The 25,229-nt window shown below is 39.2% G+C and overlaps 1 protein-coding gene across 1 annotated transcript in view; it reads left to right on the top strand.

Annotated features, from left to right (window-relative positions):
• Positions 1-25,229, top strand: part of MPPED2 (metallophosphoesterase domain containing 2) — a 105,733-nt gene that overhangs the window by 27,057 nt on the left and 53,447 nt on the right. The window contains exon 3 of the mRNA XM_082283093.1: positions 10,124-10,305. Within this exon, the coding sequence (XP_082139219.1) occupies positions 10,124-10,305 (182 nt within the window). The remainder of the gene's footprint in view (positions 1-10,123; positions 10,306-25,229) is intronic.

The raw sequence follows: 25,229 nt of genomic DNA, 5'->3' as shown, positions 1-25,229 counted from the left end.
CAAGTTAAAGTGATGGTGCAACTGAAATAGTCAGTGCTGGTTTTTATCTGTGAGATATTTTGTATTTTCTAGAAGAAGATGGTGGTCCTGAGTTCAGCAGCCTCTGTCATATATAAGTACTCATGGAAAATGAATGAGAATGCTGAATGATAAGAGAGATTTGAAAAAAAATAGAAAGGAGGAGAAAGCAAATCAGAATGAATTGTGCATTTCCAAGGAGTATCTCCAGCTGGAGTTGCCTTCATGCAGCTTTCTGCTAGTGCAGACAGGAGATTTTTTTTCTGCCCCACCTGCTACAGCTTTATCTACCAAGATTTTTCTCACTTGAACTAATGTTTGAAATATTGTGGAATGTGTACTATTTGACCTGAGGTTTCCTTGTCATAAGTTATTTAATACTGGAGAGGGAGAAAAGATGGAGAGAGCTATCTGGTAGAATCTTCTTAGCTGGGAATGCATTTGGCACAGTGTTTTACAAATAAAAGAACCTGCTTTCAGTATCTACGGTACAGCGCACTGCAGCCCTCTCCAATCCAGTCACCAAGGAATTGTGGCGTTCTGTTCATTGAATCCAGTTCTGTTTGGGACTGGATTTCATGGTAGATGTGTGTCAGGGAGATGCTCTTAGCTGTAATGAAGACAATTGCACTGGAAAGATAAAGGATAGAAAGATTAAAGTGCGAAATTCTCTCCAGCAGAATTTTAAGCCCAAAGTTGTCTTCTATGTTTCTGTGTCTCCAGCAAAGTTTCTGTGAAAGGTTGGGAGTGTATCTTAAGAGCAGAAATTGGTTTTTGGCAGTTAGGTGGGGGTTTTTTTCTGTTTTTGTTTTGTTTGGTTGGGGTTTTTTTCTTTCCTCCTGTGCAACAAAGAAAATTATATGAGATAAATGTATATTTTTCTATACACCCTGGGACTCATTCATATCTCTCACTAGTCTAGATCTAGAGTTCAAGTTGAGCTTTAGACAACTGGTGTCAAAATTTGTTGTGATGGAATTTCTACGAATACGCAATTATTAGGCCAGCTGTGTGACTACAGAACATGAAAGCTTACCTAATTCCAATTAACCATTTTAATGTGGTGCTGAGTTTTTTGTTAACCTGGATGCTGAGTAGAGACCTGTATTTTGGTGTTGGCAGAAGGCAGTCAATAATCTCCTCTCTGTTCGTAGTAGACTCTAGGACTTAACTTTAGAAGGAGAGCTAAATGGTGTCTGTATTTTATCATCTTCCCTGTACAAAGCTTCTTAAACCTTAGGAGGTAACAAATGAAAAGAAACCTTTGACAAGGGCTGAAATAGTTCGTATACATGAGGCTGAGTGGTAGAGGGCCTTTTAAGACAGCATGGCTATTGTGAAGGGTTTTATTTAGCAGGAACACAGCGTTAGATGCTTGGATTTTGATGGGAAGCATTTTATGAGTAATACCTTCGAGAAGTTTGTTAGAACTCAGATGCAGGAGAGACTGTACATCCTAACAGAGACAGGTTTTTGTACTGGTTCACATACACAAATTCATTTTGCAGATAACATACGACGTCTGCCAATTTACTACTTTAAAATAGTATGTCATGTTGCATGACTGCTAGAAATTTCTTTTTGAGTTATATGTTCCAGTCTGTTTGTTCGCCGATCTCCTACTAACATCTGTGGCAATTCCACAGGCATGCTGATGGCATTCTATGCCTTTAGTAACTCAAAAATGGGAACTGGTGGTGTTTGCCCAGCGTGAATTGTTTCTCCTGTGAAGAGGCTTTTTTTGACTCGGTTCCATCACCTCTGTGGAAGTCAAACCATAAGGGAGAGCAGCATAGAGGCTCGTGATTAGCAGTCTGTTTAGGAGAGGGCTAGCCCTTTGCTTGCATGGAGATTGAATTGTGTCTCCTCCCTTGGAGAGGGTGATACCTGCAGGTCAGAAAGCAAAATGACTGAGAAGACTAAAGGCAGAGTTTCTGACTTGCACTGTATACTTAACCTGGGGCTTAAAGAAGAACACTTATATTTCTTGATCTGAAAGTCAGCGAAATTTCAAGTAGCCACTATACCTTAGACCAAATATGTGTTGGGGGGAAAAGAAACAGGACCAGCCTCAAGTGAGTCTTTGCAAACACTCTGGGCTTAATCTAGTGGGTATCTAAACATTGAGTATTTGTTTCTGAAACATGAAGATAGATTTTAGATTTAATAGCAAATTCTAAAGAGAATGAGTTCTCAAAATTTTATGCACCTTCAGGTCCAGTTGCTCAGCTTCCATATTATGTAAGAGTTATTGTCTATTTGATGAATTTATCATCTCTAATAAAAAAATTAAAAATTATGCTTATGAATTCTGTACATGTTATGACATTCCAGATTTGATTCTTAACATAAATGGGCATCATAAATGGAATACATGCTGCAGTACATGCTTGTACAATTCTGTTTTGACAGAACCTTGTGACTTTGATCCCTCTGATCAGAATTGTCCTAATTTCTGAGGAAGATGGCACGTCAAGTTAGAGCAAAACCACTTAAATGTAATCTATCCTGGAGAACTGCTTCTGCTTGTTTTGGGGTGCATTTTTTTCCATTACATTTTGGAAAAACTGTTTTACTGGTGAAACAAGGGCTAAAGCCTTCTCTGTGGTTTCTCTCCTAGAAGTAAATCCAGCCCATTTTATGATTCCTGCAGTGGAAATGATTGGAGGGATACCACGCTTTAATTTAGCCTCACTCTTGCTAAAGATATCAAAATGTGTGTTTTTCAAACCTCATTGTCCTTAAATTAAAATTGGATCTAAACTTGGCATGCCAGATTGTACTTTCTGAGTATATTTCATGAGTTGGTGTTTGTATAGCTTCTATTTTATTGTCGTTTGTTTAACTTGTATATTATTTGTAGGGAAATAAAAATCTTTCAGTGTAGAGAGCTTAACTTTCCCTCCTAGGATGTGCAGTTTTGCCAGTAAATAAGTTCTGTCAGGGTGGGAGGAAGACATAATTTATAGCAGTCCCTCAACAACAGCAGCAAAAGAATGGGGGAAAAGCACTTCTTAATGAATTTTAATTGGAACCGTATCAGCATAAGAATGGTAGTTTACTATTTTATTTAAAGGAAACTTTTGTCTGGGCATTAGAGTGATGCTGATACTGGTATTGATACTTTTTTTCAGTTCTGTTTTGCTTCTCTAAGCTTTGGAAAGCCACTGATAGCTAAATTTTAGAAGGTATTTTTTTGACTAAGAATAATTTTTTTCTGCAATGTGATGATTAATAGGATTTTCAAAAGTGCTCAAGCAATTTCATTTCTGAATTCCCATTAATATCAAAGGCAGAGGTTAGGTACTTCAGAAAAGACCAGCTGACTATTTGCCCCTCAAAGAACACCGTGGAAAATCTGGATTTTAGCTCTTTCTGGTTTTATTACTGACCAGAATCTGGGATTAGCAGAGTTTGGACTCTTAATTAGTTGAGGTTTAAATCAGGCTGAGAAGATGTATTATTATAAATTCCTTATAAAGGAGAGTTTTCTTAAATTTGCCCAAATGATGACACTGGGTAATATAGGTCCTTTCTGTTTAATCTCATAAATCTCACTGGAAGTAAAACAGCTCCAGAACCTGTAATAAAAAGATCCATCATTTCCCTGCAGCTATAATTGTTGGAAGCGTTAGCAGTAAGCTGCTGAGCAGTGCATTGAATCCTCCTGTGAGGTTGTAAATGTAATTTATTTTTTTTTCCACATTGCACCAAGACACAATTAATGCCATTTCTGTAATAAATATCAGACCTCTGTTTTACAGTTTCCAGAACCCTCTAAGGCTTTGGTGGGTGACACATGTACAGGGAGGTTTCCAGAAGAGGTGGGACTTTCTAGCCGATTTGGGGTAGTCTGTTCTTACGTATGTGTGCTTGTACAAATAAAATCTGCCAGTGAGAGTGTTGAAAGGTATTTGCATCCCTTTGTTTTTAGTCAGAGAAGAAACCAGATGTTGGCTTGGTGTTTGACTATACTGGAAGACAGAGTCAAGTTAACAAAAGCATTAATATGTATAATTTAAACAATTTAAACAATGGCTGACAGTGGCCAACTAAAGTAATACTATATTTTGGCATTAATTTTGTTTATTGAGAGGAAATTAGTATTTGGCTTTGTGTCTTCAGCATGTGTTGTATCACAAAATCAGCTCTGTGTGTATGGGCATGTAAATGTTTTTCTGATAGGGGAACTTAAATGACACTGCATTTATGTTCATGTTTTGAAGATTAGTAAATTAAGATACTAAACTTTTGGTTCAAAATGTAGACACATTTACAGTCTGATATAGTCCTTCTAGTCTGTGGCATTAAAAACTCAGTCAAGACTTACGAAGTTGGCCTAACAGTCCTGAGGTTTGGTTTGTTTGTTTGTTTTATTAAATAAGAACAATTACACTTCTTTTACTTTCATTACATTTCTTGGGTGCTGCCAGGCATGCAGGTGCATTTCATGCTTTTTTTCTTCATCTGAGAGACATATTGATAAATTTTGACAAAATTAATTAAGCCTCAGGTTTCGCATGATTGCGCTATTCCAGGACTTGGGACTGGCTCTAAGAGCAGTAACAAATATCATAACGGAACAAAGCTGTGAGACTTGGATACAGAAACAAATACATTAAGCACTGTAGCAAGCAGTTTTCACAGGAAATCCCATTCTTTTCTCCTGAATTTTCCATGCCAGAGGGAGCGTGTAAAGAGACAGAGGTATGAATTCAAAGGAAGAAAAACCTGAAGATATAGAAAATATATTGCTTTTGTTTTCCCATTTCAAAAAAATTCTTTCATTGCCTTAGCTGAGGACAGGGAACTAACAGCCCTAAGAAACAAGCTTTTAAAAGTGTTTTTGCAGAAAATATTTGTATTTTAATCCTAAAATAAATACACCAAGCTAATTGGCTCTTTGAAGAAGTATTTGGTTTGCAAATTTTGAAAATAGGAGTAACAAGAAGAGTATGAAATTTTATAAGAGGAAGCTAAACTGTAAATAAATATGATGACTATTCACAGGAAGGATGAGAAGGATGCTTTTTAAAAGCTAGTTCTATAGATATGTTTTAAATATGGAGTAGTTACTAGATAGGATGTCTCCAAGTGACTCCCAAAGCAGAGTAAGTGCAACAACACACATGGATTTTATGTGGCACACAGACTTGAAGTCTGTGCTTAAATGGATGTATAATGAATACTAATTTAGATGTCATAAAAAATAAACCCACAAATTCAGTCACGGATATACCCAGTGGAGTAATTATTGAGATGAAAAGCCAGCATATGATGTGACACAGTCTAGGGAGGACATGGGCCCGTATGTCATGGGACTATTCATGCATCTGGAGAGCCTCGGAAGAGTAAAATTATGTGTTTTTCTGTGCTGCCTGCTGACTTGTTCACCTGTAGCAATGCCAGCAGAACCAGCTTGCAGAGTGGTGGGTTGTAAGCAGGAATAATGCTGATTTGAGTTGTGGGGAGTGGGGCTGGAGGAGGGATTTTCAGCATCTGTTAATGTTTTGTCCAGCATAGGTGCTGCATTCATCTGAGTGATTTAGGATGTTAGGAACTGGAAATTTTTCCTGGCTTAATGTTTAAGAGTTTTATTCCATCTTCATGGATGAATTGGTTTCTTGGGAATCCCTCTCTAAGAGGGGATTTGGAGTCTACATATCTCAAAACCCGAGAGAGCAGGGCAGTGAACACGCTGTGGGGTTTGGCTCTCCAACCACCGGCGTTCCCAGGGACCATCTAACCCAACTCAAGACCTTTGTTTTCAGCCTTTGACCTCACCCATGCAGAATTATCCTTTACAACCAAAACTTACTCCTCTCAGAAAAATGGTGCTTTTATATTTTCTGAATTTTTTTGAAGCAGGGTCCCAGTGTGGCTGTGCCTGCAGCTGTGTCTGTAGGAGGGCTGCACTGCCCTGCCTGTCTCAGAGGAGCTTTCTAACGCTGCTGATTTATAAGACATCGTTATGAGTAACTGGTGTAGGCTTGGGCTGAAATACACAGTTAACATGTCTGTTCCATAGCATGACATCCTAAATCAAGTCCTTTGCCTCTGTGCATGTGAAAGGCCCAAGCTGCTCCTTTTCTGTGAGTTCCTGAATTCAACTACCCCACTACCTTGCTGTTCAAACCCCCTCAGTATCATCTGTGTTGCTCATTCTTGCTTATGTAATCTCCTGCTTTTAAAGCCATGGTGAAATTTGCTGTCTGATGGGTGAGGACAGAGTACAACCCCAAGACGGAGCAGTCCCTGGGAGCAGCACTGGGCTGCTGTGTGCACAGCTGGCAGGGCAAGGGGCAGCTCTCACCCCCTGAGTTACCCACTGTCTTGGAAGCGCCGTGGTAACTGTGGGTTTGGAGGAAGGGACTGCTGAGTGATACCTGAGCGAGCCAAATCAGAGCCTGGATAATGCTGTTGTTTCATGCAGCTGCAGCAGTGTGTGAGGAACTGTAAATTTGAGGTTTGTACCTGAGGGACTCTTACTCTAAATGAGAACCACTGGTGGTAAGGGCAGTTTAGTAAAGCCAAGTATTTATCTGATAAACAAGGTTCTTATAGAAGTGTATGAAGGTTACATTGTCCCTTCTGATTCCTGAACCCTTGTCATAAATGCATTAAATGTGACAGATCTTACATTACTGTCATGATCTCACAAAGCAGTCATTGCTCAAATGCCTTACAGGATTTCGTTCTGAGTCTTACATAAACTTTTGAAAAAACAGCTAAGTGCCTGATTTTCTAAGATGTAACATATCTTATGTTGTTTTCTATTTCCTGCTTAGTGTAGTAATCCTAATATATGAACATTTAAATTATTCTGAAATACTGCATCTTTCCATGAGCACGCTGTTCCAAATGCAGTAATCAAATAATTTGTGAAGCATTTCAGTCTGCCAGATCAAGAAGACTGAAAAAAATAAAGTGTTGGTGGTGATGGAGAGTGTCAAGGTTAGCTGGATGCACTGTTTTTGGAGCAAAGGTAAAGAATGAGTTGAATTTCTTAGGTACATGCTTTGATTCAGCAGAATGGTGGTGGACAGGGCTGAAATAATTATTTTATCTGCTGTTGAACTGCAGTAAGGCTCAGATGTGTCACTATCACAGAGGTTTTAGAAATGCCAGGGTGTAATGCCCAGCTGCTGGTTTGTGAGGTGATCAGAGCACAGGAAGAATGGGTGATGTTCACACCCCAGAACCTGCTGGTGGGCAGTGTGTCACCAGAAGCTGAGAAAGGGCAGTGCCTCACCTTCAGAATCCAATCCTCTGGGGACGCAGTGGAAAAGGAAACTCTCCTATTACTGTTTGCCATGCTGTAGCTGTGGATGAAAAGAAAACTTGAGCCTTTAGGACTGGCAATAACACCACGTTTATTAAGTTTCTATTGAAGCACTATTTTGAGTAAGATAAATTGATGGACTGAACACAATAACCTTCAGTATCTCACTTTCAAATACTTAGTAAGCAAGCACTACTGAATAAGAGAAGGAAGCTAAGATGCAGAAAAAAGGTTACTTGGCAACATCATAGTGTTTGTAAAGAAGAGAAAGAGTCAGGGACTTAATGAATTTTGATTATAGAATTTTACTAAGTAAGTCATTGCATGAATAGAAGAATCCTGAACCAGATTTTGGTGTCATACACTAATAGGGGTTGCCTCAAGCAGAACAGGGTTGGTTTGGCTGCGAACTGCAGAGAACAGCAAAAGCATAGCTGCTGTGTACAAACAAAACTGGACTCCCCAAGGCTGGCAGTGCTGGTCATAGCTCAAGCAGAGAGCATCTGAACAAGTATCGTGGTGGTGGTGAAAGCTGGTGTTCATTTTTGTGTTGACTGGAGTAAACACGCTTCGAAGTAGGGAAATGTTGATTTGGAGAGTTCCATATTTTGGAAGGAAGACACCATGTAGGAAAGCACTACAGCCTCTGATTGCAGTTCCGCCCAGCTTGCCAGTGCAATTTCAATGGGTAAATTCTTTTTTCTCTGGAATAATAACCTTATGAATTTCAGACCCCTGCTGAGAAGAGAAATCCATTGATTGTTGGAGTTAGACTTTTGTCATGGGTTTCTGAAGTGGCAACCAGTTGCATGGCTCAGGTCATTGTACCTGGTGCTTTGGGTGGAATAGGAGGTACAACACCAACTATCTACCAAACTGTCTCTTCCCCCAAGTCCAGCTGGCAATAGAAGCTGTTTTCAAAGTAAACATCATGTTGGAGAGCCTTTTGCAAGTTAATGGCAGTGGCCCATGTCAATGAGGCATGGTACTTTTATGGTACACACGGCTTGATTGGAAGGACCTAGTTATGGTACCTCAGAAAATGCAGTCTAATAAATATCTCCCCCTACTGCTTCCCCCACTAGTATTTTAGCTGTTAATATTCTAACAAATATAATAAATAATATAATATAATTATCAAATTCTAACAAAGTTAAATTCTAACTCAGTAAAATCTTATTAGTAAGTACATTCACAGGGACATTTTTCCACCAGAGAGCAGGACATATCCATACGGAGTTTGATTTCTGGAACCACTCTAAAACTCCCCGGAGCAGAGAACTGATTTGCACCCTGGGGCATGCTTCTGGTCTTTCTCCCCTATGTAGGGAGCTGAAGTTCAAGGCACTGGTAGAAGTTTTCACACAGTTCAGTGTATATTAAAAACGAAATGCTAATTTAGTTTACAGTTCAGTAAACTTATGTAATACTTCAAAAGTTAGTATTTTCGTAAGGTTTGTGCTTTATTTTCTGTTACTGATCATGCATCTCATTAGAAATGTGGGGATTTAGGGCAAACAAATTCACAGTGATGTGTACTGGTTTTTCTTTTTAGTGGGGAGAGCAAAACTAAGAAGACCTGTTTAATTTTATTTTTAGTTTCAGGCACTGATTTTTGAATGCCTGTTGTGCCGGTTTGTCCAAATAAGTCTTAGAACAGCATTATTTTGGATGCTTTAAAGTAGTTAGAGCTTGGTTTCACTAGTCTGATAATTTGAGACATTAAGTGGACTATTATTCTGACATAACTCCTAAATACCTCAAAATTTCTAGCTGAAGCTAAGCTCTAGCCATGATCAAAGTGGCACATCAATGGAATGAGTTGAAGTTTTGTGGAATTGGGATGGGATTTTCTGTGGCACTAATCCAGATGCTGTGCTATTCAAATGTTGAGCAAATCAAATTATGATAACTCTGCAGAGAAATAATTGCTATTCCAAAGTAGGCAATAGGTTGCCTTTTGTATTTAAGATATTCTGTTGCAAATTAAAGCTTCTAACCACTAAGTATGCATAAAGCATTTATCTTACCTATTATTTTTCTCTATTCTGCTTAAATAATAAAAAAAATCTCCAAAAGCAAATGACCAAACTTCCATGATGAGTCACATGTAGTTGATAAAATCAAATTACCAAATATAGCTTGCAAATAACCAATTGAACTAAAATATTAACGTTGTTGGCTAGAGAAAAAAAATGCTTTATATGTGGTTGCTTAGTGTGATAGCACATCAGTTCCTGACTTGACAGATTTTGGGAAGATGAGCTCAGGACTTTGTATGAGTTTAGGAAGCTGTCACTAGGCTCAGTTCTGCAGTTTCTAGCCTTCATCAAAGCACTCCTGAATGTATTGTGTGCAAACAAATACTCTGTGCTGGAATCTGTGGGAGTACTTATGCCCTTGAACAAAATCAGCTGCTAAGCTGCTCAGCTCAGGTGAGAGCCAGTTCCTGGCCCACCTGTGGGACCTGTTATTTCATGGCCCCTGTACCTGTTCATGTATATGGCACACAATGTAAAACATCTGAATTCAAAGTCTCCTAAATCCATTTTTCCAATGTTTAACTAAACTTTAGTATCAGAAAGTGGCCATATCTTGTGTACATTTTAATCTTCCTTTCTTACCAGGTAAGTTTTTAAGCAGCACTGTGGTCCTTCCTGGATTTTTGGCAGTGTTGTGGCAGAGCATGGAGTGTGTCAATGGCTGTGTGTGTGTCTGTGTGTGTGCACGCTTTTCTGGAGAGAGATGTGTGTTGATATCTGAAATAATAGATGTGAGGGTTTTAACCTTGTAACTGTTACGAGATCTTTGTGTCTGCTTTAGGGTCGACCCTATCCCATATGACACTCCAAAACCAGCGGGCCACACGCGATTTGTCTGCGTCTCAGACACACACTCCAGAACAGATGGCATCCAGATGCCTTATGGGGACATCCTTCTTCACACGGGCGATTTCACCGAGCTGGGACTGCCCTCAGAGGTTAAGAAGTTTAATGACTGGTTAGGTAAGGAATTACTGCGTTTTGGTGACCCCAATTAACCTCTCCTGTCCAAGTGTCAGTCACTGCCTCCTAATTGAATTAGGGCACTTGAAAATCTCCCCCACCCTTACTTCACTTGTCCTCATGTGATGTGCTGTTTCGAGCCTCAGTATAATTCTGTTAATTAAGACAAATTTAGAGACTTTGCTGTATTTCTGCATTACCTTCTGTCATTGCACAACAAGAACGGTGTAGCCCTATGGGAGTGCAGAGGAGGTGGTGGCACCTCATACAAAGGATACAGTGTCCCATTAGTTGAGGATGAGGGGTTTTATATCCACAACCAAAACTGCTGCTCACTGTATTTTGGGTTTACTATAACTTAAGGCAGTGCTGGCAGTTACAACATACTTGGAAATGATGAAAGTCCTCCTTCCCACAATACAGCGTGGCAGAATCAATAATACTGTTTGGAAGAGGAGAATTTTTTGGGGGTGATATTCACGTGCTTGCCCCTTTGAGTTGGAGTACTGGCATTTTAACTTTGATCACGGGCAGCCAGCATCTCTTTGGTAGAATACCTTTCATATTCTGCTGTATTTGACAGCAGTGCCCTGACAGCATAGTGCTAGAATTGAGGGCAATTAAATAGCAACAGCAGAAAACCAAAATGAAGGAGGGGAACTTGTGCGGGATGCTCCTGTTAAAATGCCACTGGTAGGCTGGTTGGGCACTGCCATGTCACCTCTTGGTCTAGAAATACCCAGAGCTGAAGGTGACTTGAGCAGCTGATTTTCAAAAAGCATTAGAATGAATTTACAGCATTATATAAAAAATATTTCAAAGCATAGCTTTGTCATCAGGATTTACTGCTCTCTCTCTTGTGTGCTGTGTGATGGCAGCATCTCTATGTGCCTTTAACAGAATCATTTTATTGCATTGGAGTTCCTTGGCTGACCCTTCAAGAGATATGTAAGGAACATTTGGATTTACAAAAGGAATTTTAAATAGAAGAACTTCTACATTGTCTCTCTTGTCATCCTTCTTTGCATTTTCTTCATACTCTTCTTTTTACCTGCCCTCCTTTGATTTCCACAACCCTATTTTAATTAGTGTTTTTCATTCTTTTTATTGCTGTGCATGTGGGAGGGGGGCTTTCTAATCATATAACTGTAACTTAGTTTTATTGTTCTTATTTCTGGAAAGTGATACTAGATATGATAAGGTCAAAACTATCCTTTTTCTGGGCATGTAATTGCAGGAATGGGAAGTTAGAAGAAGTAGGAGAAGTAGGTAGATATGTTATTGGGTGAGGGAAGAGACACAGTAGGAATCATCTTCCTCAGCTTTTGAGTGTTCTGTGGGATCCCGTGCAAATGTTGGTGTTGTACAGGAGGAGGACAAGCAGGTGAGGAGTAGCCAAGGGGAAGGCTCTGGGAATCTCAGCTTCCCTGCAGTGAGGGGTGGGTCCCACTGAGCTTTGTTCCTCACAGAAGCTGGGCAGCACTGCTGCTCAGCGGGGTTCAGTTGTTGCAGATGCCAGGCAGCCCCAGAAGAGGAATTGCCTTTTGGAGAGCACAGACCTCCACAGCCTACCCTGAGTGCATTGCTAAGAGCAGTGTCTGGCCACCTGAATTCCTCTTTGGCCCTTGAGTAATTTCACAAACGCTGTTTTGATTCAGCCAGAGCCTGTGTCCAGTGCTTGGCATTTGAAAACACTCAGTGCTGCAGAAAGCCAAACCAAATAATCTGCCAGGATGCTTTCACCCTTCTGTGGGGGATCTTGTTGGCAGCCACTTGACATTCCTTGTATCTAACAGGTGTTTCATGATGATGTTATTTTAACACGTAGGTCCTTGGCTTAACGTTCCCAACAGAAGAATTACAACCCTTTGAGTAGGTTGTGTTCCAGTCTCAGTAGTTTACCAGGGGGCTTTCTTAGCATGTATGCATAGTTCTTGTAGAAGACAGTATGGTATTTATCTGAGAAAGCAGATTTTGCAGTCATTTTCACTGAAACTGGAATCTTTGTGTAAGGGCCTACTGGCTTTGGCCTCAGGCTTTCATATTTCAGATACAGAGAAAAATTTTTTTACATGCACAGAGTCCACTTGTATTTTCTCATATATATATATATGATAATACCAGTTATTAGCTTCCTGGCACAGGGCAAGACAGAAAATTGATTCATCTGTGGGAATGTTGGTGAATACTTGCTTCAGTGCATCCTCACCAGGAATCAAAACACGAAGTCAGGCATGTCCTTTTGCCACTTTTTTCAGACTCCTGTCTGCAAAATGTGTTAATTGTGTTTTACCATTTACTCTTTTATTATTTACTCTGTGTGTTGTGAAGATTTTATACATTCAAAGATGTGAGGTGATGATGTGCAGTAGTTAAAAAAATACATACCAGTGGCAGGCAGGTACAAGCAGGATTCCTTTTGCTGCCTCAGTGTGGTGGGAGGCATCTTTTTTCACCATAGTTGGTAGGAACCTTATTCCAAAGCTATACACTGAGAACTGCCATCAAATACAAGGTTGTCCGTATAGAAAAATGTTTTCCTGCCTTTCTTGGGTGTGGTTTTCTCCACTGGCAATTGTGTTGTGAAGCTGTAATGAAGACAAGGCATCTGTGTCATTTATGCCATGAGGGAGAGAAGCCAGGTCAAAGCTGGGTTTCATTCTGCAGCTTATCTTACCTACTCTGTGGTAAAAAACAGGGTCTTGCCTCCATTAGAATTATATCATGGGGTAACTAAGACACAATAACTGTCCATAATTTTTTTCTGGCAGTAAAACTAAGGGGAAAGTTAAAAGATTATTATTCTGAGCTCCTGCCTTGCTGTCAGCTCTGCAGTTTTATATTTTTTGAGCCTTGAATCGCTTTGCAACAATTTGGGTCTTTCACCTTGGAAAAATGTTTGGCATTTTGTCTGTCCATTTAATTTACACTCATCCTTCTTCCTTGTCTCGACAGCCAAGTCATGGAACTGCTTTCTGCACACTCTTTCCCATTCTTCCAAGTTCTCAGCCCTTCCTGCAACTTTTGCTAGTTAAATGCTTTTTCTCTTTGGCTGTTACATTTTCATTATTGGTTTTGCATGGAAGTCATCTGGGCTTATACACTGAATAACCTCTGTGGTCACTTAGTGATTACATACACTGGCTGAGGTAATTTATTCACTTTGTTTTGGTGTGAACATGTCCCTTGGGTCTTGTAACTGCTGTAATCACTTGACCTTAGGGACTGTTAAATGCTTTAAACACAGTTATTTTAAATTTATAATAGTTTTCATTAAAAGTCTCTTATAGTAACTTAAATAATTTTGCAGTAAACACAGCATTATGTGGTGAGGAAGAATTGAGATGTTTTTCTGTGCCCAATATATTTTCTACTGGATGTTTCAACTTACTATTATTATCTCTGTTCATATTTTTTCCATCCATTCTCATTCAGTCATATATGTGAAATGAAATAGAAGAATATCTAATTATAGCTCTGTCTTCATAGTGCAATATTTCCTTTTCTGGGTGATGGAAAGAGATTGAATAACTCATAAGAATTGAAGAGAAAGCAAAGATAAATTCAGGCAGATAGATCTTTAATGAGGTGATTTGTTTGTTTTGCTCAGTTACTATGGGCCTGATTGTGCATATCCTTACTTGTGTGAATAATTTGAATTCAGGTAAAAATTTTCCTCAGCCTATTTTGTACTTTTTTGTTCAGTGGTTATATTGTACTGTGTTCATTTTTTGGTTCTGGTTTGTTTGTTTTTCCCCCCATGCAAGGTTTCTGTTATAAAGAATATTACAGCATGAGCAAGGCAAAATCTTGCAGTGGTAGACTTGGATAAATTCAGTAAGTGAACTTACTGCTGGTTATTGTCTGTGGAGCTGAAAGTTGAATTTAGCTAGGTTTTTCCTGAGTTGTTCTAGGATTTAGCAACTTGACTGTTTCATGTTTTTAAGTCACGCTTTTGTTTTGAAAGTTTATTTCCTTTTATTTTCTTTGGGGTAATGACTGTAGAAAATTTGTGAATGGTTTAGTGGCAAAATATGTATGGGTTTGTACTGGAACAAATATTTCTTTACCTATAACATATGTTTGCCTTTAGTATAAACATTGTTGCTAGAGCTAAAAAAAAAACCAGCTTTTTTTTTTTTTTTCTGTGCTGTACTTCCTGATCATGTTACTTAAAAAGAATGATTATATAATTTTAATGCAGAGGTTTTCTTGTTACACTCTGCATATGCGGATGTGGTCCTCAGCAAAGTATTGTCAATTATTTTAAAGTTCATTTTTGTGTGAATATTAGTTATTGGAAATAGCAGCATCGCCTTGGAATTGCTGCTGGAACTGTTACATGGAATAGATGACAAAATGGAAATGTGGTGTTGCTCTCAGAACTATGGACAGACACTTGGTTCCAGTCTACACTTAAATTTATGCATTAGTGCTGTGGAAATTTGAAATTTTATTCAAAACTGTTAAGCCAGACACCTGCCAGAATGTGTTTCATATTGAAGATAGCATAATTCAATTTGAAAAAAAATGAACTGTTCCAGAATAGTATAATAGTAAGATCAAGCTCTTTTCTTATCACTGTTTAAAAATGCAGGGTCACATTCCACTTTTATCCTTTCTCAATCTCTCTGGTCTGGCTTAGTTATCTGGCTTCATCTCCTCTCCAGGCATGGCTCATTTAGGGTTTAGAGTAAGTGTGTTCCTTTTACTAATGTACATTGAGAACAGTTTCAGTGTGATGAAGTGTTTATTCTTGAGGGCTTTTGCTCTGTAAAAGTATATTTCTGATGTGAATTATTTTGGCATCTGACATCACACTATTTTTATAAAAAAAACCAAACTAGTAAGTTCTAAATTTCTTCAGATTCAGAGGGATATTAGCTCAAAGTATGCTGGGGTAATTTAGAACCAGAAGGAAGCTTGTGAATATTTTAAAGTAAAATTATGGTAATAAAAACAAATCTCTTCCTTTTTTATAAATTGATTTATTTCTGATTTGTGTTTTTACCATCTGGAGCATATTTTGAACTCTATATTGCTCTACTTGTTATAGCTAGAATGAATAATTGACTAAACATAAAATACCATTTTGATAAACAAAACTCTTAGCACTTGAAAAAAAATTGCATTCATTGCAAGTGAAAGAAAATGCTGAGGTAGCTTTAATCCTGTAAGTATGTGTGAGTTTTGCACAGCTGTTCTGGGAGAGGGGGAAGCAACTCCCAGGAAAATCTATTAGTCTAATTTGGAAACAACTCTGTCTTCTGTGATGGCTCTGGTGAGAACCTTCCTGAGGCTTCAGACGGTGGGATGGGATGGAGATATCTTGATAAGAGGTTGAGCTGGTGCTGAGGACAGGTGACTCTTCTGCTGGAGATGGCATGCTCTGTCCCTCTGATACCATCAAGGGTTTGTGTAGACTGGCTGCCTTGTCTGAGCTGGAGAGGGCCAGAGACCGGAAGGTGCACGGCACACCCAGATTCCGTGTGTCTGCATGCTCCGTAGTTCTGGATGCTGAATATTATGAATTTAGAGCACGTTGATGCAGTTTCATTCAAAAAAACCCCCAGATTTGATAACATGAAATCTGGAATCTTCAGAGTTCTGTGGGTTTTTTACTTATTTAGTAGTTCTCTGGGTTATATATCTCACTCTGTCTTTACCATAAAGTTTTAAAAAACTTCTTCCTAGATTATTTAGGTTTTATTGCCATATTACTACTTAAAAATATTTCCTTTGCTTTTGTTCTGACTCAAACTGTGTTTAACGTCATGGTTAAATTCCCATTTGTACTTAGTTTTCAATTCCCATATGGTTTGACTGAATTAATCATCAGTGCTCAGCTTTTATTTGCATATACCTTTTTATGATATACTATTATTAATTTTATCTTTGATTTTTCTTCTCAGAGGAATACAAAAATAGTTTGAATGTTTCATTTTATTACATTTATAAGATAGTGGGAAAATACAATCATGTTGATTTTTGGTAATAGGCTGAATAATTTTTATTGATGTAGCAACCTATAGTGCAATGTGAAAATAAAATTAGGAAAAAGTACAAAATTCTCCTTTTGTGCCATGGTTATAATAGCTGCTTTTTCTTATTTATCCTCTGCTCTGGGCCAGATATTAGTTGCTTTGTGGGAAACAGAACCCCAGAAGTATAACTTAGTAGGTAAAATAGAAACAATTGGATAAAATGAATGTTGAGGCAGTAAAATTTCCACTGACTAGAATGGAATTCATGCCTGAGGAGCTGTGTAAGTTCATTCATATCTGATCAGTTCTTTCTTGTTCTGCTCTTGTTATTCCTGGCAATTCTTCATGAAGAGACTTCACAAAAATCTATTTTTGCTATCTCCTAATGGTCTATAGAAAAATGGAGGGTTTTTAAGCTGTGTTGCTTCTAAAGTGTAAAATTCTCTTTACGAATGGCCATGCTCGGTCAAACCAAATATAAAGGTGTTATTTGACAGCCATTAGAAAAGTTGGCTCAGGTAAAATGGGCTTTCAGAGAGAATAATGTTGTGGAGTGAGTGGCTCTTTGTAAGTTTAAACTAATATATTCATTTGGTAATTTTCAATGAAAGAAAGGAGCCAGTGAGCACTGCAAAGTATTGCACAATTCTTGAATGGATTTTCAATCACAATAATTGCTTGGTCATTTCTTGGATCTGCTTCCCTGGGCTGCTAATGTTGCTTCTGAAGGGGGAGGGGATGATCAGGTTTCTTATAACAAGCTATAGCGAACCCAAACTTATAAAAAACCCCAAATCCTTCCTTTCAATTCCTCCTTTCCCGCGAATCCACTTTGAAAGAGAAAAGAGATTTATGGTTGTTGTATTGACCAGGCATGAAACAACGAACGCCACTCAAGTAGAAACTTTTATAGATATTTTCATCAGATTCTTCCTCCAGTATTGCTGCCACAGCCACATACCGTAATGAGAATGATTTCAGTGGAGAGCAGTCGAAGGATGGATTCTTTGTACACCATCAGTTTATTTCTTCACTTGCAAATTTAATGTTGCATCAAAAATACAAAGTGCAAAAATACTTCTCTCCTAAATTTTCACACCGTGCACACCATATTAACAATAGCTAATTAAAGTCAGTCTTTCTGTTAGTAGAGCATCACATTCCAGGCTAGAAAGAACAATGGTTTCAGGGTGGAGGAGTTGCTTTGAGCAGAGAGGGGTTGGGGCTGGGGAGAAAGCACTGTGGATTTTAGTATAATGTGTAGTGTTCAAAGAAATTTTATTTCATCATAAAGATTAGCAGGCTGTGTAATTCAATTTAAAGCTGGTTGGCAGTGTTCTGTCTATTACAAAGCCTCTTTCTTTTTTTTTTATTGCCACCATTTTTTTATGTTGTATGTGACTACAAAACCTAGTAGACAGCAGGAATGATCTTTGGGTTTTGTACTTCCCACCCGCCTTCCTCTTTTCAGTTCTGCATATTAGGAAATATGTGAGATTAAACTGAGCTACAAAACACTGTGAAATACCATCCTGGATTTTTTGGGCTTGTATAAAATGATTATTTTTCTTGTGGCCAAACAGCTACTGAGAGTGAAGATCTGCTAAAGTGTTTGATCGAGGGGGTTGAATCAAGCTTAAAACTCAAATGTTAGCATTTATTCACACTGGTTGTGGACATTACTGTGCTATAGAAAAGCAACGTGCAGCAATTTATGGTAATGCAAGACTGGCAGACCTTTATCTTACAGTAATTGCCTATACTAGGGGGTTAATAAATGTTCCAAGAATTACTGACTTCTTTTTTTCTTAAAGAAAAATAGAGAGCTGCTTATTGCTGGCTATAACCAGCCTGCATAGCTTGTTAATTAACCTTCTTGTTGCACCGAGCTGAAGCTGAGTATTTGAGCTTGGGCAAATCCTGCATTGGAAGGATGTGTCTGGGCACAAAAGGGCTGTGAAAGAAAGACCTGTGCAGCTCCACCTCTCCCATCCACCCCTGTCACGCCTGCTAGGAGAGCTTGAAATCTTAATTGCCTGTATTTAGGGAGTATATTGGTTTGGAGGACCTAAATTCAGGAGGGTGTTGTATTTGTGGGCACTCTGGTAGTGGGGAGAAAAAGAAGAAGAGAACCCCTTTTCCCAGAGCTAAAGGAGCTTTTGTTTTGTTTGTCCTTCTCTGTCATCCTGGGCATGACAGTGAATAATGGCACCTGCTCTGTGAGGTGGCTACAAGACCCACGGGCAGCACCTTCTCCTGGTCAGCCGTGGTACAAGGGTGGGAGGACCCATGCTGCTGCCTTGCCCCGTGACACCAGGCTGGGCTCAGCGTTGGGCTCACAGGAGGGCTGGATTGTGGCGGCCCTTCCACAGCTCTGGGAACGGTTTCTCGGGACTTGTGATGGCTTTGAGGCTCAGGTCACTTCAGTGCCTCACTTCACTGAGCTGCTCTGGTCTCTTTTCTCATCCTGCACCCCAGCTGAGAGGTGACAGTCACCAAACCCTCACTGGCTCCTGATGGTACCTTTAGTGGAGAAGGAACAAAGCAGCACACCAGGGGACAGCAGTGTGGAGAGAGGCAAGATGGAAAACCAACACAGGGGAGAGCAAAATAACGTCAAACCGGGGGTGGGATGGAGACTATAAAGAAGAGGGAGACAAATGAGAGGACAGGGATATAAAGTACTGGACCTGCTTTTTTTCACCTGCTTTTTCCAGAGCTACATCTCTTCTCAAGTTAATATAATTAAGAAATGAGAGCTCAGTAACACTCTGTACTTTGGATTTCTGTAATTTTTGGTGAGTGAACCATAAAGACCTCAGAATTATGTGCATCTTTTCTAATGAACCAGAAGCTTTCACATTACAGGACAGGCTGGGTATCAGAGCGCAGTAGCTCCTTTTCTCTTGAATGTTGCCATTACCATTTTTTTTGGTGTAACCAGCCAACACAAAGGGTTCTAGTTTAAAACAGAGCTGCAAATGATAAAAAATTACCCACATGTCCTTACTTTCCCCTGAGCTGTTCTCCCCCATATGTTGCTCTGAAGGCTCCCTGCTCCCTCAGCAGCACTTGGCATTTGCCTTTATTCAAGAGATGAACAGAAAAGCTGCAAGGCAGACACGAAGTTTGCTGCGGTTTTGTGCAGATGTCTCCTGAGCATGGTGGGGAAGGAATTTGTTCCTTCTGCTCTCCTCTGTCCCTGCTGCAAGTTTCAGTGGTCGCTGTGAATAAAATAATGTAGCTGCAGCCATACTTGTGGTCCTGAGAGTAAAGGTCCTGGACTGATATCCCCTTATAAAACTCCGTGCGAAGTAATCCACACTGTATGGAAAGCCACTCACCATTTGCTGTCTCCTTGCTGTAAATTGCAATCCTGTGCCATTAGCTGTAGTGGGAAAGGCAGGAGGGGATGCCCTGCAGTGCTGGCCATCCAGGCTGCACAGGGACAGGGGAGGGAAAAGCCTCTGCTCTGGTGTTAGAAGGGGTCTGGCATTGGAGTGAGTTACCAGAGTGTGTACAGTTTGAGTGGAAGCAATACAGCAATTCATAAACAACTGCTTCCGTGAGGCCAGCTGTGAAAACAATGATGCTTGCCTGTGAGGTGAGAGGGCAAAACCTTAGCAGAAAGGAGTATAAATAAGGAATAAATTGTTACCTTTGTCTAAGGGACTGAAATAGCTGCTCTCTGAGTGCTTTGTCTTAATGACTGGCTTTGATTAACTGTAGTTGTTGCTCTATTCAGCAAAACTTTGACTGCATATCATGCCTTATTACAGCAGGTTTCTCATCCCATTTTTTGTTTAAAAGGCTAGAAAAGATGGCTAAAATGGATAAGTCAAGAGAGGCCCTACTCTGCAGAAAGCACACTAGATGAAAAATCGCATGCTCCAACAATTAACCATAACATTTAATTACAGAGAAATAATTATTAGTGGACCAGAATTCTCAGTATCCTTCTCTGCACTAAAGTACAGATGCTGCATCACACAGATTTTCAAGCACCTTGTGAAAAAGTTACTGTAAGTTCAAATGCACAACGATAAGTACCATAAGTTTCACACATTCATTTAACTTGATTTTAAAACATTTCACTCCTAGATTAGTGGCTTACAATTATCCTTATTGAAGAGCAAGAGATGGCAGCAGCAGAGGGCCTTGTAAAACGAGCAGGAAAAATCAAGAGTTTTACCTGAATTCTGTCACAAATAAAAGCATGCAAACTCTATTGCAGAATGAAGTTTACATTACATGCACTGTTCTTCATTCTTCTGTTTTGTCCTGCCTTTGGAAGGACAGTTAGGAAGTATTCCAGCACATAGTTTTCTCCACTGAAATTCAAAGACTTGGATTCTTAACACTTCAGTCTGAACTTGAACTATCTGTTGTGAGGTCCTAGGATGCTGTAACGCGAATGACAACCAGCAATAAGCTGGTAATTGAAATTCTGCAAAGCCAGCAGAAACAGAGGTGGCAAGAACCACTAGCAGGGGTGAGACAGGGAACTCAGATAATAGCACTGGCACCAATGTCCATAGTTACCACTCTAAACCTTTATCAGGCTTCAAGCTTCCTTCTCTCTCTCCTTTTGGTGTTCAGTGTTTGTCCCTGTGCTTAAACTCACAAGGAAGGTATCTGGGGCTGTGTGCCCTTCTGCTCAGGGAATTCTAGATGGCCAGGAAAGAAACCTGCATAAGAGGAATTCGGTTCCTTGTCATAACATGATACAGCTGGAGTGATTTGGTTGTCTCTCTTAGTAGCTAAGAAACCTCTCTGTGAGTTGGGTTATTAAAAGGAATTTCCTTACGGGGCTCAGGAGATTCCTGGTATCCAAGTTCATCTTGAAAGACTGTAATGGAATGTTTAACTTTATTTAGAATAATAAATTTAAACATGGGGTTCAGAAAATAATACTGGAGGTTCCTAAAGACCTGCCTGAATATTTTAGTTGACTGTAATTTGTGTTTGCATTCTCTGTGCAGTTTCTCTCTGTGTTTTACCCTCCATAAACATTTCAGAAAAGGACCATGGAGGTGGTTCTGGAACACAGTGCTATCCACGTTGTCACATGGATATTGGACTCCAGAAGTGGAGTTTAGCTTAAGCTTTAGATTTCTGCTCTTCCAACTTAGAAAAGGAAGAAACAATTCCCAACAAGCACCAGCATTACCACGTGAAAATATGTTTAGAACTACCTTTGAATATCAAACTTGCTCTTATGCTTTAATGTTTACAAATAAAAGCACAAGCCTTGATCACAGGGTAAAATCTCAAAAGTAGCTAATTGCTTTAGCACACTGGAGAATGTTACATTCTCAGAGTTATTAAAAAGCTGTTGCCCTGCTTTTAGGCAGTAGTTCATGCTTTTAAAGCCTTTGGGATATTTAATAAACATTTTATCTTATTTCTTCTCTTTGAGTTTATTTGCCTTGTGATTATTCTTGCTATCCCTGCTTTTTGTCTTTCTCCTTATCATTACAGGTATTTATCCACATTACACTAGTACTGATAGTTGGTAAATTATGAACCTCAGTATGTTTTGTAGCTTACCAACAATGTACTCAAAAATCATAATTTGAAAGGAAGGATTTCAGTTCCATGTATAAAATCAAGAAGTGATGTAGAAGATAATGTATCATAGAAAGAACATAACTTTTAGAAGTTTCTTGTATATTTTGAGATTTTTCTCTTCATAAGAAATGCTCTAAATACCTTCCTGGAATACAGAAAAAAGAGATGTTTGGAGGGTTTTTTTTCAGAAATACTGACTGGGCTCTACCAGGCTGTGAGACAAAGGAAGGTGATTTCCTACTGCTTTGTGCATTTTTAAGTCTCAGAGACTTTCTTCTGAAAATGAGAAAACAAATAATGGGAACAAGCTCAAAGACTTGGGAAACAGGAAGATGTTTTGGTGGTCATATGTTTCCCTGGCTGGTGTATTTATTTGTTCATATTAAGATAGGTGGGTAGATACTGGAAGGATCCTGATAGGGGTGTATAGGCAGAAAAGGAAGTTCTGCTGCTTGTTTAAAGGTCCCTGTCAGCAAGGAAGAAGAATTTGGGGCAGAATCTATATCTGGGTCCTGCATTCATAATTCTCATTTCCTTCACTAAGAATTGATATCAAGCCTTGTTTATCTTTTAAATAAAGATTTCACTTTTTCTGGAAAATCTTGTCCTTAGCTTTCCCTGGCCTTTTGCAGTGTGAAAATACATGTACATTAAAATACGAAGACATTGTCTGTGATAATTATGATTAGCTTAATTACTTTCCGTATAATTGGTTCTCAATATGACCTCCTTTTTGGTGGCTTTTATTAATTTATTTTAGGGGGGGAAAAAAGGCTTAATTGGAATTGTAGGTTACAGAGACAAAGGGTATGTTATGGGAAATAGGTCCAGATCTGTTTGCGTCAGGCAGTGGAAGTTGCTTTTTATATTCTTAAGATTCATGGAGAAAAATAATTTAAATTGATACAGTATGTGTGTGCACAAGGTAATATCAACAACCAATATATTATTTCAAAATCAGGTGAATTTCTTTATGGAGGATTAGTTTATATAGTGTGGGGGACTCAGAAAAGAAAATAGAATTGTGTATTGATGCCTTTAGAAATATTATTTGAGGGCAATAAAATGTTCTCCGAAATTCCCACCTGAGTGGAGAAAATGGAGTTTGTTTGCAGTAATTGCATTTTCTAGCATTTGCTTTCTCGCTTTCCAATATGAGTTAAGCCAATTGGAACCTGTGATTTTGTTTTGCTTATTGACAAAAATACCATGTAAATTGATCTGTGATGCATTTATAGAAAATGCTTTGAAAATTTTGAAAGAGAGATGGCTTTCTCTTATTAGATTTAGATAGTATTAGGGCTCATTTTTATATTTTGGCCTAATCTAATAGTAACCAAAAATGTCCCTTTTCAATTAAGTCTAAATTAAGTCCAAGAAGAACATTTCTACTTAGCCCTACTGGTACTGTGAAGGCAAAGCTTAGGTTCCTGTTCTCAGCATTAGTATTTGGAGTTCAAGGTCGCAGCCATTTGAAACCACACAATGTGCTGACATTGGTCTAAAATATGTCAGCCCTGGTACATTAAAATCTTGATTGCAAGAGAAAATCTAGAGTTCTGTTGGACAAAACAGAATGCATTTCTCTATATTTACAGTACACACGCACCATAGACCCTGAACTGCCGGGGGTTGATGCAAGCGTCGCTGTAGCTGTAAATATGGGGTAATTCTGTTTGGGGAAACACCCTTCAGCTCTGCCAGACAAAAAATGTTCTCGCCTCAAAAACTCTTGTAATTTTCAAAGTGAGCACCGTTTCTGTTAAAGGATCCCTTAGAGGGGGCACATGGCACCAGCACAGCCATGGGATTGTTTTGCCCTGGGAAAGAGGACAGGAGCAGGAACTACCACTAATGCAAGAAGCACTTGAAAAAAGGAAAGGGACAAACAAGGCTATTGCAATTTCCAGGTAGGGTGTTGTGTCAGAATTTGCTAAATTTAACAGCTGCCAGCTCCTTTGAATTTAAGTTACATGATTTTTTTTTTTTTCCCCTCTTGAAAGCTCTATCTTTTAGGTTGCATAATTAAAAGCCTGAGAAGAAAGCCTTTCCAGGGACTAGCAAGCAATCTGTGCTGCTTGTGTTTCAGATTTCATAATTTTAAAGTCAATTTGGGGGGACTTTTTACACCTAAAGTTGGCAGTGCTGTGAGCTGCAAAATCTGGAGGCTTTTTTTTTTTTTTTGCTTTTGAGGTTAGACTGAACAAAACCTTCAGATTCTGTTTCAAAACAGAGAAATATCATATATTAATTGTTAAAAGTTTAATGAAGCTTTCCATGTTTCAAAAAAAAATAAAGGTATTTCAATAACAGTAGCCCAGTGAAGTTCAAAACAAGCTGGAGATCAAAGCCCAGGACAAGTTATGTCAGAATAATGCTAAGGAAGCTGTGGAACACTGAAGGGAAACAAAAGCTTGTCGCTTATGTAGTGCTACATTTTTCATTTTAACAGACGGGAGGAAGATATTAATCACAAACAGTTACATTAGAATAATGTTATGGTTGAGACATAAAAACATAAAAGCAAGGAATTGTCACCAATGTTGGAGTGTGGTTAAATCAGACCTGTAGTTGAGTAGGTTCTGCAGTGCACCTGGCCCTGTCACAGGGTTCATGCTGCACGTGGGAATGTTTTGGCCCAGTGTTGTGCAAAAGTCACTACATTTACTTGTGGAAGAGAGAATGAGTGGAAACACTTGGTATTAGGCACCACCAATGCTGCAGCATCAGACTGCTCTACAGTGCCTGTCCAGGTGGAGCAGCACCTGTGCCTGTGGTCCTGGGACAGGGCCCCGTGTCCTGGAGCACCTTGGCACTGCTCATCTCAGTTACAGGTGCTCAGGCGAGATTTGCTCAGTGCTTCCTTGCTTTCATGGGTTTATGACTCACCCTTGGCATTATTGTAACGTAGTTTTTTGTGTTTAATGTTTCTTAGACTTGGTTTTCCATTGCCAGCATGGAAGAAATCCTAATGCATGAGTTTCAGAGGAGAAGGTAGCAGACTCTGAACCTGCTGTGTGGCTCGATCCGCAAGTGTGAGTATTAACGCTAGAGCTGTCAGGCCTTGTGAAAATTAATGAAGCCTGACGGTTACAGAGGGAAAGGTCAGAGGCAGAGCTTGCACTTACCTAACATTTCTGTTTTGTTGTGTCTAACAGTGTTTTCAACAAAGGGGAGCTTTAATGTACAAGCTTTGGATTTATCACAGGAATTCAAGGGTCTCAGCCTTTGCTTCTCCCTGTGCTGCGATCTGATGTTTTCTTTGCATAAAGGCAAAACAGTTAAATTTTCATTCATCCTCTCCTCTTGCTGTGTTGCCCATGTGAGTTTTGCCTTTATTTTTTCTTCTCCAAAACTGGAGGGAAAGGA

This window comes from Coloeus monedula (genome assembly GCF_965178545.1).
Source record: "Coloeus monedula genome assembly, chromosome: 6".
In the NCBI taxonomy this organism is placed as follows: Eukaryota; Metazoa; Chordata; class Aves; order Passeriformes; family Corvidae; genus Coloeus; species Coloeus monedula.
Note: the sequence above shows the minus strand (reverse complement) of the source record. Positions and strands in the feature narration are given on the sequence as shown.